A 14773-nucleotide genomic window follows, 5' to 3' on the forward strand; every position below is an offset into this window, starting at 1 on the left:
TAATTTTTATGACATATATATATTATGTGAAAGAAATATAAGCTTAATATGGAAAAAAATCTTAAATACAAAAAACTCTAAAATTAACAAAAAAAACTAATAAAAATTAAACTATGATATCAATTGAAAGCTTCTTAGACAATATTAATAAAATATTTAAGCGATAATAGGACAAATTTGATTTTTTTTTAGCCAAAAGTTTATTATTAATTAGCATCAATTATTTCAAAATATTTAAGAAATGATGGACTTAAATCATATATGAACTATGAATAGTAGTACTTTGTAAAAAGCTGATTTATATAACACATCTGCACATCATTTCCCGTCCTTTTTTATGCCTAAATTCAAAATTTTCAGAGCAGTTATTCCACAAAGAGATCGTATGAGAAATTGTTTTGATATTCATATTTGATTCTTGACTGTTAAGAAGATTGATAACTGTAAAAATGTCTCTTTCGAATATTATATGTCTATAATCGAATCCCCACCATGAGACAACTTTGTTTAAAAAGTAAATAATTTCATTTTTTATATTATATAATAAATATATATTATTTACTGATAATAAAAATATAGTTATTCATCTATCACAAATATCTATGCAAATATGTGAATCAAGTACAACAATCAAACAATATAATGATTTCCACAAAGAAAATTTAAAATAAATATATTTATGTTATGTAGTCTTATTTTATATTCTTTAAATAATGTAATACAATATTATACATTATTTTTTTTAGAATTGAGAAATACATATATATCAGTTAGACAAATTAAGCGATAATTAGACAAATTTGATTTTTTTGCTAGCCAAAAGTTTATTATTAATTAGCATCAGTTATTTCAAGATGTTTAAGAAAGGATGGACAAAAAAATAGAATGGACATAAATGATATATGAACTATGAATAGTATTTTGTAAAGCTGACTTAGATAATACATCTACACATCCATTTTCAGTCCTTTTGATGCTTAAATTCAATTTCTTCAGAGCAGTTATTCCACAAAGAGATCGTATGAGATTGTTTTGATATTCAGATTTGTTTCTTGACTGTTAAGAAGATTGATAACTGTAAAAATGTCTCATTCGAATATGATATGTCTATAACCGAGTCCCCAACATGAGACAAGTTTGTTTTAAAAGTAAATAATTTTATGTTTCTTATATTATATAATAAATATATATTATTTACTGATAATAAAAATATAATTATTCATCTATCACAAATAACTATGCAAATATGTGAGTCAAGTAGAACAATCAAACAACATAATGATTTCCCCAAAGAAAATTTAAAAAATATATTTATATTCTGTAGTCTTATTTTATATTCTTTAAATAATGTAATACAATATTATACATTATTTTTTTAGAATTGAGAAATACATATAAAATCTTATGCGCGCGTAGCGCGGTTAAAAAATCTAGTTATGTTAAAATCTTTTGTTATTAGTTTATGAACTTGCAATAAGTAGTTAAAAGTTTATAACAATTTAAGTTATTGGAATCACCATTTTACAAAATCAACAAAAGTATTGGGTTGTTCAAAAAAATTGAGAGTAATGATTAAAGTTTGTTGTTATTAGTTTATTGATTTGGAACATGTTTATCAAAGTATTACATATTGATCATGTATTCATTATAGTTAAAAAATGTAATTGCTGCTAACAGAACACATTGTAAAAGTATCAAGATGCCCAGATATATAACGGTTTCTACTCTATAACTAGTGCATCGTAAATTTTGTGACCCAACTAAGATGCCAATTAAGGGTATGTTCAACCCAAATTTATTTTTCTTCTTTTATAATTTCTATTAAAATAGTGTAACTCTATTATAAAGTAAGTTTCGCTCCAATAATTGATTTTAAATAGATTTACTCTATTATATCTATTATAGAGGAGAATATAGAAAGATATCACTTTTTCACTCCAAAAATGAATGAAAAAATGATATTCTTCTATTTTTCTATTGTAGAATCAAGCATTAGAACAAAACTTATTCTATAATAGAATTATACTATTTCAGTTAGAATTATAGAGGAAAAAATAAATTTGGCTTGAAGATGGTAGAAAGACTCAAATCTAACTGTAGATGAAACGGTAAAAGACCAATGGAAAGTGGACAAAAATGTTCATCAAAAGCCAAAAGAAGAAGATCAACCAGTGGCCGAGAGAGAAGGAGTAAGGGTGGCAGATGCCCACTATGGAATATTCAAATCATTTTTTTTATTTGAGAATTCTATGATTTAATGGTAAAATTTTTTACATGCCCCTTATGAATTTAAATTGAAATATTACATTTCCCCGCGTAAAACTTTTTTCTTGATCCACCACCGAGAGAGAGAGGCATAGGAAGAAACAGAATATGGAAAGGATAATAACAAACACAAATAATCATATTATAAAATATTTAAGCTCTGTAGGTTGACAAAAGAAAATATAAGCTTTGTAGAAGTTTATAGTTATCTTCAGTTAAAAATCTAATATTCTACAAAACTCTTTAGCCTTATTTTTTAAAGTAATTAAAGAGAAATTTTCTAAGATAGCTATTTTTATGTTTTTGTCACAAAAATAGTGCTCAAAGATGAAAATGACCAAAATAAGTTTTATTAAAGGGTAAAATGCAGTTTTACGCTAGGGTTAACTAATCTAGACTTAGGGTTTAGAGATAAGAGTTAGGGTTTTCGGGATATGGTTTCAAATTTTAAAAAAATTAAAATAAAAGGGTTATTTTGGTCATTTTCTTTCTTGAAAGCTATTTTTGTGACAAAACTTTAAAATGACTATTTGAGAGAATAGCCCGTGATTAAATGATCAGTACTTTTTAATTTCAAAATACTGTTTAGTTTTAAAAATCATCAAAATTATTTTAAAATCACAAACAAATGACAGCCCCTAAAATATTATGTAATCGACGTAAGAAAAAAATAGGGCCATTAATTAAAATGGGATGAATCTTGAAAGCCCAAGGCACAACACAAAAAATCCGGTATTGTCTTTTCGTTTGCTGACACGACACCACCTCGTGTTTGCACTTACCACTTACCCGGCAGCTATACTTGCCGAGTCACTTTGAGCATGATTATTGGGGGTTCTTAGAGCAGTATTAATGGGGGTGCTTAGAGGGGGGAGCTTAGCAAAAAATTAATATAATAGTGGGTGGGACCCGCACAAAAATTAAGCACTTGTACTTCCTCTGCCTAATTAAGCGTCGGGGTTAGCCCTGTTTTGCAGGCTCCACTGACACGTGGCGGCCCGCGATCGGTTCGTTTTTAATTTTTTTTTTAAATCAAAGGAAAAACCAAAAGAAAGAAAAAAAAAATAAGCACCCCATATAGGGTGCTAGGGTTAATGGTGCTTTTAGGGTGGGGTTCTTAGCGGAATATTAGAATCCGTCTCTTAATTTTTAACTAAAATTGTTAAGAATCGGTTCTTAAATAAGAGTTTTAAGAGCCGGTTCTTAACTTTTTTAATTAAAAGTTAAGAGACGGGTTCTTATATTCCGCTAAGAACCCCACTCTAAGAATTCCCAATAATCATGTTCTTAATTGGCTATCAGCCACAACTAGGAGGGATCCGCCAATCCTTGGTTCGTGTATTTATTTACACCGAAAACACGCAAACACATAGGAGAAAAAGTTTTTTTTTTATATAGTAAAAGAAAGTTCAAAGAGGTACCAAAAAGCTAGGAGAGAAAAACAAATCAGTGGGCGATTTTGGATCCGATGGATCGTTAAGCATGAGCATTGTAATGTATCCGTGGTTGGTTAGCATTTGGTCACATGACTGCTTTTCTTCACCTCTCCAACAAGCTTGCAGAAAAAGGGCACGAGATCGTTTTCTTGCTCCCCAAGAAAGCTCTAGATCAGGTCAAACCTCTTAACCTCTACCCAAATCTCATCACTTTCCACACCCAGAGCGGGGTTTGTGGGGAGTGAAGTGAAACATTTGAATGGGGCCTCCACCCCAAGGGCCCCCCATTTTCAAAAAATATTTGTGTAACTCAGTTATTTTTTGTAAACTAAACTAACATTACAGAAGAAAATAACTCTGTTATCAGTCATCAGAAATAATTTTCTTTGTAAACTCACTTACATGAATACGTTTTAAGAAACTAAACCTATTGTTACTTAGATTTTTTTTCTTTGTCGACATAATTTTCTTAGTAAATTATTTTCTTAGGAAACCATTACTATGGTTATAATATAAAATATTTTTTCTAAAATTTATGAAAAAAATATAAGGGAATATAAATAAACTTTTATATGCTAAAACTTTGAATATAAATAAACTTGTAGTAAAAAAAATTAGAATAGGGCCCCCAATTCTTCAAGACCGGCTCTGTCCACACCATCTCAATTCCTCATGTCAAAGGGCTCCCTCCCGGTGCTGAGACCAACTCCGACGTACCATTTTTCTGACCCATTTGCTTGCGGTTGCAATGAACCAAACCCGGCCCGAGGAAGAGACAATTCTGCGTACAAACAAACCGGATTTTTTTTTTCTACGATTCCGCTGATTGGATACCTGAAATCGCTAACCGGTCTATGCTAAAATTGTTTGCTACATACCTTCAGCGCTGCATCAATAGCCCTAACTCTTGTCCCTGCTGCGGAGCGAGAGATCATTGATGGGAAGGAAATGTCAGCGGAGGATATTTAGCTAAAACGTCACTAGGTTACCCGTCTTCAAAAGTCGTCTTGCTTGTGCACGAAGCAAAAGCTTCGTATGGAGGAGACACGAGGGCATTGGTTCTTTCTTTGATGGGAAAGTTACTGCGATGAGAAACTGCGATGCGATCGCTATAAGAACTTGCCGTGAGACGGAAAAATGCAGTTTTCGCTAGGGTTAACTAATCTAGACTTTAGGTTTAGAGATAAGAGTTAGGGTTTTGGGGATATGGTTTCAAATTTAAAAAAAAAATAAAATAAAAGGGCTATTTTGGTCATTTTCTTTCTTGAAAGCTATTTTTTTGACAAAACTTAAAAATGACTGTTTGAGAGAATAGCCCGTGATTAAATGATCAGTACTTTTTAATTTCAAAATACTGTTTAGTTTTAAAAATCATCAAAATTATTTTAAAATCATAAACAAATAACAGCCCCTAAAATATTATGTAATCGACGTAAGAAAGAAATAGGGCCATTAATTAAAATGGGCTGAATCTTGAAAGCCCAAGGCACAACACATCAAGTCCGGAATTGTCTTTTCGTTTGCTGACACGACACCACCTCGTGTTTGCACTTACCACTTACCCGACAGCTATACTTGCCGAGTCACTTTGAACATGATTATTGGGGGTTCTCAAAGCATTATTAATGGGGGTGCTTAGAGGGGGGAGCTTAGCGAAAAAAATAATATAATAGTGGATGGGACCCACACAAAAATTAAGCACTTGTACTTCTTCTGCCTAATTAAGCGCCGGGGTTAGCCCTGTTTCGCGGGCCCCACTAACACGTGGCGGCCCGCGATCGGTTTGTTTTTATTATTATTTTTAAATCAGAGAAAAAACTAAAACAAATTAAAAAAAATTAAGCACCCCAAGTAGGGTGCTAGGGTTAATGGTGCTTTTAGGGTGGGGTTCTTAGCGGAATATAAGAATCCGTCTCTTAATTTTTAGCTAAAAAAGTTAAGAATCGGTTCTTAAATAAGAGTTTTAAGAGCCGGTTCTTAACTTTTTTAATTAAAAGTTAAGAGACGGGTTCTTATATTCCGTTAAGAACCCCGCTCTAAGAACTCCCAATAATGATGTTCTTAATTGGCTATCATCTACCACCAGGAGGGACCCGCCAATCCTTGGGTCGTGTATTTATTTACACCGAAAACACATAGGAGAAAAAGTTTTTTTTTATATAGTAAAAGAAAGTTCAAAAAGGTACCAAAAAGCTAAGAGAGAAAAACAAATCAGTGGGCGATTTTGAATCCGATGGATCGTTAAGCATGAGCATTGTAATGTATCCGTGGTTGGTTAGCATTTGGTCACATGACTGCTTTTCTTCACCTCTCCAACAAGCTTGCAGAAAAAGGGCACGAGATCGTTTTCTTGCTCCCCAAGAAAGCTCTAGACCAGGTCAAACCTCTTAACCTCTACCCAAATCTCATCACTTTCCACACCCAGAGCCGGGCTTGTGGGGAGTGAAGTGAAACATTTGAATGGGGCCTCCACCCCAAAGGGCCCCCATTTTCAAAAAAATATTTGTGTAACTGAGATATTTTTTGTAAACTAAACTAACATTACAGAAGAAAATAACTCTGTTATCAGTCATCAGAAATAATTTTCTTTGTAAACTCACTTACATGAATACGTTTTAAGAAACTAAACCTATTGTTACTTAGATTTGTTTTCTTTGTCGACATAATTTTCTTTGTAAATTATTTTTCTTAAGGAAAACCATTACTATGGTTATAATATAAAATATTTTTTAGTAAAATTTATGAAAAAATATAACGGGAATATAAATAAACTTTTTTCTGCTAAAACTTTGAATATAAATAAACTTGTAGTAAAAAAAATTAGATTAGGGCCCCCAATTCTTCAAGACCGGCTCTGTCCACACCATCTCAATTCCTCATGTCAAAGGGCTCCCTCCCGGTGCTGAGACCAACTCCGACGTACCATTTTTCTTGACCCATTTGCTTGCGGTTGCAATGAACCAAACCCGGCCCGAGGAAGAGACAATTCTGCGTACAAACAAACCGGATTTGGTTTTCTACGATTCCGCTGATTGGATACCTGAAATCGCTAAACCGGTCGGTGCTAAAATTGTTTGCTACAATACCTTCAGCGCTGCATCAATAGCCCTAACTCTTGTCCCTGCTGCGGAGCGAGAGATCATTGATGGGAAGGAAATGTCAGCGGAGGCGTTAGCTAAACCGCCAATAGGTTACCCGTCTTTAAAAGTCGTCTTGCTTGTGCACGAAGCAAAAGCTTCGTATGGAGGAGACACGAGGGCATTGGTTCTTTCTTCGATGGGAAAGTTACTGCGATGAGAAACTGCGATGCGATCGCTATAAGAACTTGCCGTGAGACGGAAGGCAAATTTCTTAGGGTTAACTAAACTAGACTTAGGGTATAGAGTTGAGGAGTAGTAGGGTTTTTGAAATGTGAAATTTAGGATTCTAATAAATATATAAATAAATACTTAAAAAATAAAAAATAAAATTTTAAAAATAGTTTCAAACATAATTTTCGATTTCAAAAAGAAATTTTGAAAAACTTAAAAAAAAATCGAAAAAAGTTCAAAAAAAGAAATTTATGAAAAAGTTCGAATTTGAAAATGTATAATTTGAAAACATAAAAAAATATTTATTCTAGTTTTTTTTTTTTTTTTTTTTATCTATTTAAATAACAATTTATTATATATAGAGATAACAAGGGTATAAGAGTCTTTTGTCACTCAATGAAGATGATATTTTTGAAAATGTCTCTTTAGTGGTAGTAAAGATGAAAAGTGGTACTATGAAAGTGGTAAACATAAAATTTCCAAAAAAAAAAAGTACTTCTAACATTTGTTATTGGTATGAAGTATCCCACATCGTTTATGTGGCTATTGGCACGATTTTACTTGAACATGATAGGTTCTATAAGCATACAGCTCGAGTTAGCCTTAGTCTTGGTGGAAGGAAGATCTAAGACTGCTAGATCAGAATGTGATGATCTATGGTTTGAGTTTTTGACAATATAGTTTTTGAATTAGTTCTTTTAAAATAGATAATATCATTGGAATACATAAACTATTGAAAGTATGAAGTACAAGCTGTAAGTAACTTAACCCAAAGCATTTCCCATGATTTCTTCTGTTACTGACTTCATTTGTGCGTAGGTTCTGCTTCATTGATGATGCGAGAACAACTTTCTTTGAGAAGACGAGGGAAGAATGTATTTAGTGGAAACATATGTGGCCAGCATTTCGCATCCACAGCCGAAGCTGCCTTACAACACATTGGTCCAACATTATCAAACTTTCCCGTGAACACTGATTTGTAGATTTCAGTTACACAACCTTGAACACTGGTAAGTGATGACCAACATTTTGTGAGATCGACTGGAGAACCGGGATGAGAAACCCCAGGAATGGTAGGGACTTGATGAGGTGTGGTGTGTGTGAGAACAACTCCGTTGATACGAGAGCAACTATTCTTGAGAAGAGGACGAAAGAATGGATTGAACGGAAACATTTTTTGCCAACACTTATCATCCATATCCATAAACGCCTTGCAACACGCCTGGTTAATACCAAACTTACCGGTTACAGAAAACTTGTAGATGTCAATTACACAATCTTCAACACTGAAGAGAGATGACCAACATTTTGTGAGATCTATAGGGGAGCCAGGAAAGGAAGTAAATTGAGGTGTTACTTGCACCTCGGCCAAGCCCGGCTGCAATAGTATAGTGGCACATAGTGTCACCATCAGAATCATTGATACTAGAGCTTGGATCCTACCTTCCATGGTGTCTACTGTTTTTATGTTTTTTTGTGGAGGATATATTTTCTTAACTGGAATGTTTTAAGATATCTAAAGAAGCAAACAATTTATAGAGTAACATACGAATGAGTAAGCCAAATTGAGTCTGAGGGTTACAGCTTGAGAGTCAAAATGTAACAACATCGAATTAACACATGTACGTTTTACACTACAATAACTCGTTGCAGCCAAAAACTTACAATAATACAAGTTGTAGGCATTTAATAATTTCAAAACTGTTATTGTGTATTTATAAAGGGTTATATAGATTTAGATTTTATAATGATTCTAGTGTTCTTCAATTAAAAGACTTTTCAAAATTATGTTAAAATCTTTTGTTATTAGTTTATGAACTTGCAATAAGTAGTTAAAAGTTTATAACAATTTAAGTTATTGGAATCATCATTTTTCAAAATCAACAAAAGTATTGGGTTGTTCAAAAAAATTGAGAGTAATGATTAAAGTTTGTTGTTATTAGTTTATTGATTTGGAACATGTTTATCAAAGTATTACATATTGATAATGTATTCTTTATAGACAATTCTGCGTACAAACAAACCGGATTTGGTTTTCTACGATTCCGCTGATTGGATACCTGAAATCGCTAAACCGGTTGGTGCTAAAACTGTTTGCTACAATACCTTCAGCGCTGCGTCAATAGTCCTAACTCTTGTCCCTGCTGCGGAGCGAGAGATCATTGATGGGAAGGAAATGTCAGCGGAGGAGTTAGCTAAACCGCCACTAGGTTAACCGTCTTCAAAAGTCGTCTTGCTTGTGCACGAAGCAAAAGCTTCGTATGGAGGAGACACGAGGGCATTGGTTCTTTCTTCGATGGGAAAGTTACTGCGATGAGAAACTGCGATGCGATCGCTATAAGAACTTGCAGTGAGACGGAAGGCAAATTCTGCGATTACATCGGGAGCCAATACAACAGACCGGTTTATCTAACCGAACCGGTACTCCCCGTAGACGAACCTAATAAGACTTCTTTATAGCCCCGATGGGCTGATTGGTTAGCCAAATTCAAGCCTAGTTCTGTTGTGTTCTGCGCTTTCGGTAGCCAACCCGTTGTAGATAAGATCGATCAATTTCAAGAACTCTGTTTAGGGCTTGAAGCAACCTGTTTACCGTTTCTGGTCGCGATAAAGCCGCCTTCAGGTGTGTCAACGGTGGAGGAAGCGCTACCTGAAGGGTTCCAAGAGAGGGTTCGTGGACGTGGCGTTGTGTACGGAGGTTGGGTTCAGCAACCGATGATAGTGGACCATCCCTCAGTGGGGTGTTTCGCTAGCCATTGTGGGTTTGGTTCGATGTGGGAGTCTTTGATGAGTGATTGCCAGATGGTTTTGGTGCCGCAGCATGGTGAACAGATATTGAACGCGAGGCTGATGGCAGAGGAGATGAAGGTGGCGGTGGAGGTTGAGAGGGGAGAGAATGGGTGGTTTTTGCGGCAGAGCTTGGAGGATGCCGTGAAGACTGTGATGGGTGAAGGTAGTGAGGTTGGTGAGAAAGTGAGGAAGAATCATGAGAAATGGAGATGTGTTTTGAGTGACTCTGGGTTTGCTGATGGTTATATCAGCAAGTTTGAACAGAACTTAACTGATCTTGTAAGTCATGAATGATCATTTTTATTCTTTCCACTTAGTTCGGTTTGATTTGGTTATGTTTGAGTTTGAGTCTTGGTTTGAGATATATTTGTAAAACATGTTTTATTTCTTTCGCAATTCTCATAAAATTGGTATTGTCGTTACATTTTCACTTTCGGTTATCCCCTATATATTAATCCTGAAATATTGGTTAAATGGCAACTTTGAAGAACATGCTTGCGTGTCAAACTGAAAACGTTTCTCAGCCTTTTTTTTCAATTAGATCGACTTACTAGCACTACAAAAAAAGTCCCCATTTATAGCACATGATGATAGCTCATTTTACTGATCTGCTATCGTAGATCCATATAAAATTTATATACTCTATAACAACACTAGATTAACGCTATGGTAAAGTTTTAGTAAGCGGGAAGCTAAAATCTACTTTTCGCAAAATACTTAATGAAAATCATAAATTTTTTTCTCTCATCACTCATTTTCTCTCTCTCATAGCTCTCGTTTCCCCCTTTTCTCTTCGAACCCTAACAAAAGTGAGATCGATTCCATCGCCATTTCCTTATCCCAACCGTAAATTCATCGCCATTTCCATCACCAAAGGCGATCTTGCTTCAATCGCGAGGTCTGAGTCGCTATTGAGCTCAATTCCAGCTTATGTATCCTTTCTTTGATTTCTGGAAATTGATTTCAGATTTCGATTTCGTAGTGTATCGATTTCAGATTTTGATTTCGTTTTTGCATGTTCGATTTCGTGTTTACTTTTACATGATTGACATCGATTTCATAGTTGATATGTGTTCTGAATTTGATTGATTTTACTTTGAATTGGTTATTTATGTTAGTAAAGGTTTCGATACAGGTTACAACATACAATGGTGGACAAAGCATGGGTGCATCTTAGCAGGTAATGAATTAAATCATATAAGCTAGCTTTCATTGAGACTTAAATTAACTTGTTTATTTTCTTTTCCTTTTGATTTTGAAATGTAGAGTTGATCCTGCTTATGAGAGAGGGACTTCAAAGTTTGTACGAGATGTGGCTGCAACTTCTGGAGGGATTGATATGATTTTCTGTCCTTGCATTGACTGCCGTAATATAGATCGTCACTCAGGAAGTGTGGTAGTTGACCATCTTGTTACCAGGGGTATGGAGGAGGCTTATAAGATGCGGTCTGATTGGTATATACATGGAAACTTCAACTCAGGGGTTGCAGATGAAGGCAGAGTTCATCAATGGAATGATGAGATCTTCGGGTTATACAAAGCTGCTGAGTGTTTTGATGCAGTGTTAGCTGGTACGGGGGATTTGTCTGAGATGGCAGAGGGAGGCGACAAGAAAAAAGATGAGTTTTTGGCGAAGCTAGCTGATGCTGAAACACCATTGTATCCGAGCTGTGCAAACCATAGCAAGTTATCCGCTATTGTATCATTGTTTAGATTGAAGACTCAGAATGGGTGGTCTGACAAGAGCTTCAATGATCTGCTTGAGACATTGCCGGAGATGTTACCAGAGGAGAATGTGCTACACACTTCACTGTATGAGGTTAAAATTTTTTTGAAGTCATTTGATATGGGTTACGAGAAGATTCATGCATGTGTCAACGACTGCTGCCTATTCAGAAAGAGGTTGAAGAAGCTTGATTACTGTCCTAAATGCAAGGCTTCAAGATGGAAGACTAATGTCCACACTGGTTAAACGAAGAAAGGAGTCCCACAGAAAGTGTTAAGGTACTTTCCAATAATCCCAAGACTGAAGAGAATGTACCGGTCTGAGGTAATGGCCAAGGATTTACGGTGGCACTTCCGCAACAAAAGCACTGATGGAAAGCTTCGACACCCCGTTGCTTCAGTCACATGGGATCATATCAATGCCAAATACCATACCTTTGCCGCTGAAGAAAGGAACATGAGGCTTGGACTTTCAACAGATGGATTTAATCCATTCAATATGAAGAATGCGATGTACAGTTGCTGGCCAGTTTTGTTAGTCAACTACAACTTGCCACCTGATTTATGCATGAAAAAGGAGAACATCATGCTTTCATTGTTGATTCCTTGTCCACAACAGCCTGGTAATAGTATAGATGTGTACTTAGAACCCCTCATCGAGGACCTAAACCATCTGTGGAGCATTGGAGAGTCAGTGTACGATGCAGTGACTCGATCAACGTTTACTCTAAAGGCGATGCTGCTTTGGACGATAAGTGATTTCCCAGCTTATGGGAATCTTGCAGGCTGCAAAGTAAAGGGAAGAATGGGGTGTCCTTTATGTGGGATGAATACTGATAGTATGTGGCTAAAATTTAGCAGAAAGCATGTGTACATGTGCCACAGAAAGGGTCTGCCACCAGATCATAGATTTCGTGGAAAGAAGAAGTGGTTCGATGGAAAGGCTGAACAAGGGAGAAGGGAAGGACTTTAACTGGGCGTGAAATATCTCAAAACCTGATAAATTTTAAGAATGAGTTTGGAAATGTTAAACGATCTAGAAGTAAGAGGAAAAGGGTGGTCTGTAGAGATATATGATCTGATACTGAGGGTTTATCTAGTGAATTAGAGGAAGAGGAATATGAAGAAGTCAAAGTAGATGAGGATGAGTTATCTAGATGGAAGAAGAGATCAATCTTTTTCAAACTTTCTTATTGGGCGGTAAGATACCACTTTCCTTTGCTTATATCTTCATATTATTGATGTATTTTGTTTAACTTAGATGAGGTTTGTATTGTTGTTTCTGTTATGATTAGGAACTCCCGGTGAGACACAACTTAGATGTAATGCATGCTGAGAGAAATGTGGCAGCTAGTTTAGTTTCGACACTATTGCACTGTGGGAAATCGAAGGATGGTCTTCCTGCTTGTAAAGATCTGGAGGATCTTAGTATTAGGCAGGATTTGCACCCTAAAATTCAGGGAAAGAGAACATATCTTCCTCCAGCACCGTGGTCATTATACAAGACAGAGAAGAAGGTGTTTTGCAGGCGTCTATTTGACTTCAAAGGCCCGGATGGATTTTGTTCAAACATTTCTAGAGGTGCTTCCAAGTGAAGAACAAGACTATGTCGGAAATGTAAGATAAGCAAATTGAACTCATGGAAACGGTGGATCAGTTGAAGCTGAACTTGCCAAAGTGAAAAACCAGTTCAGAGAAGAATATGAAGTTGGTGAAAACTCAGCTGCTAGAGTAAGTCATTAATAGTAGATCAATTATTTGTTTATAATTTTCCAATGTCACATCTTAACTCATGACTATGTTACAGAGTGTGAACAAAAAATCAAAGAAAATGTGTCTTCTTCTTGATTGGGCTGGTGAAGATGGAAACGTTGCTGAGGGGTCTATTCTCTCTTCCGAGCCAGATGATATAGTGAATGACACTCGCTTAGGCCCTATGGATTTTAAAGTCTTGGTTGAGTCTGCTACTGAACCAGAAGCTTACCTCTGGAGACCTGCGAGAAACATGTGCACCATTAAGAACTCAAAAAGTTACATCTTTCGGTTCTAAGAATCCTACAGCAACAAGTGTACAAAAAGGCCAGAAAGCTCCTACTGAGAAGTATCTTACTGCATCAAGCAAGGTAACTTTTTTTGTTTAGGTTTTAAATAATATTGTTACCATTTCTGTCTGAGTATGAATTGGAGTATAATGGGTAACATTGTTGTCTGTCTGTTCCAGCAAAACCATGGATCTGAAACTATACAAGTGGACCAGAAGTGCAAATTGATGGACATTGATGGAAGGAAACTGGTTGTTGCCGAAGGACGTGTGCATTCAATAGACCCAGATCAAATGGTTCACTTTGTGCGATTGGGTCCGAATGCAGCTAGAGTGTGGGTAGATGCAGTGATGGTTGATGATGCAGACATATGGAGGAAGTCTGATGAAATAGAATCCATGGAAGATGCACATGGTTCATCAATTGCATGGCCAGTTGATAAATTGGTCATCTATTAAGATGCACATGTAAGTAGTGTTCTACTTTCTTCTTTCAAAATTTCATATGCAATTGCTAAACTGATGGGAGTTTTTGATTGTTGCAGCATGGAGGGAATGAAGAACTTTAGTCCATAAATAGCTAGTTTTAAACTAGGCTAATGAACTTATAATTATCCTGTTTCTTAAGACTTTGCCTTATGTTTCTGAAATTATGACTTATGTATTGTTTTATGAATGTTTGGATGTTATAAAAATGTTGGTTATTATTGAGGTTTCACTTTTGAGTCGAAAGATAAAAACTAGACTATCATAGCTCACGAAACAAATCAACAATAGCAAAAAAAAATTGTTATTCTCTACTAGCATTGCGTTTAAAATTACCTACGAAATAGACTATCATAACATATTATAAATCATAACATAATTTAATATAGCATTACAAAGCAGCTATTGTAGAGAACCTATAATAGCACACAATATGAATCGTAAACCATTTTATAATTAAAATGTCGTGTTATAATAACGTTAATCACCGCGTCCATCTATTGCCATCGTATCTGAACATAAAATAGCATCAACCAAAAATGCTATCATAGAGGGGGTACCTATGATGGCTGCCGATGACATAGCATTTCAACTTTCACTATGAAAGCCCTACCATAACGTTTATCATGTGCTAACAATGTCCATATTTCTTGTAGTGTAGGATTATTAAAAAAGTGACATTAAATGGACCATTAAATACTTTAATATATATCATCAAC

The 14773-nt window shown here is 35.3% G+C and overlaps 2 protein-coding genes and 1 pseudogene across 2 annotated transcripts; 2 read left to right on the forward strand and 1 right to left on the reverse strand.

Annotated features, from left to right (window-relative positions):
• Positions 1-5991: 5991 nt before the first annotated feature.
• Positions 5992-6998, forward strand: LOC125586167 (anthocyanidin 3-O-glucoside 2'''-O-xylosyltransferase-like). Its single transcript, XM_048755989.1, has 2 exons — positions 5992-6078; positions 6531-6998. The coding sequence occupies exons 1-2, from the start codon at positions 5992-5994 to the stop codon at positions 6996-6998; spliced, it is 555 nt and encodes a 184-aa protein (XP_048611946.1).
• A 596-nt stretch (positions 6999-7594) lies between these two features.
• On the reverse strand, positions 7595-8590 carry LOC106448603. The gene has a single exon (XM_048756416.1). The coding sequence runs from the start codon at positions 8460-8462 to the stop codon at positions 7818-7820; it is 645 nt and encodes a 214-aa protein (XP_048612373.1). The 5' UTR covers positions 8463-8590; the 3' UTR covers positions 7595-7817.
• Positions 8591-8887: 297 nt separating this feature from the next.
• Positions 8888-10743, forward strand: LOC125586374 (annotated as a pseudogene).
• The last annotated feature ends 4030 nt before the right edge of the window (positions 10744-14773 follow it).

Source organism: Brassica napus, chromosome C4, assembly GCF_020379485.1.
Source record: "Brassica napus cultivar Da-Ae chromosome C4, Da-Ae, whole genome shotgun sequence".
In the NCBI taxonomy this organism is placed as follows: Eukaryota; Viridiplantae; Streptophyta; class Magnoliopsida; order Brassicales; family Brassicaceae; genus Brassica; species Brassica napus.

Coding starts and splice junctions, on each gene's coding strand:
- LOC125586167 (XM_048755989.1), top strand. CDS start 5,992: ATGACTGCTTTTCTTCACCTCTCCAACAAGCTTGCAGAAAAAGGGCAC. Junction 6,079..6,530: donor CCAAGAAAGCTCTAGACCAG/GTCAAACCTCTT, acceptor AAATTAGATTAG/GGCCCCCAATTCTTCAAGAC.
- LOC106448603 (XM_048756416.1), bottom strand. CDS start 8,462: ATGGAAGGTAGGATCCAAGCTCTAGTATCAATGATTCTGATGGTGACA.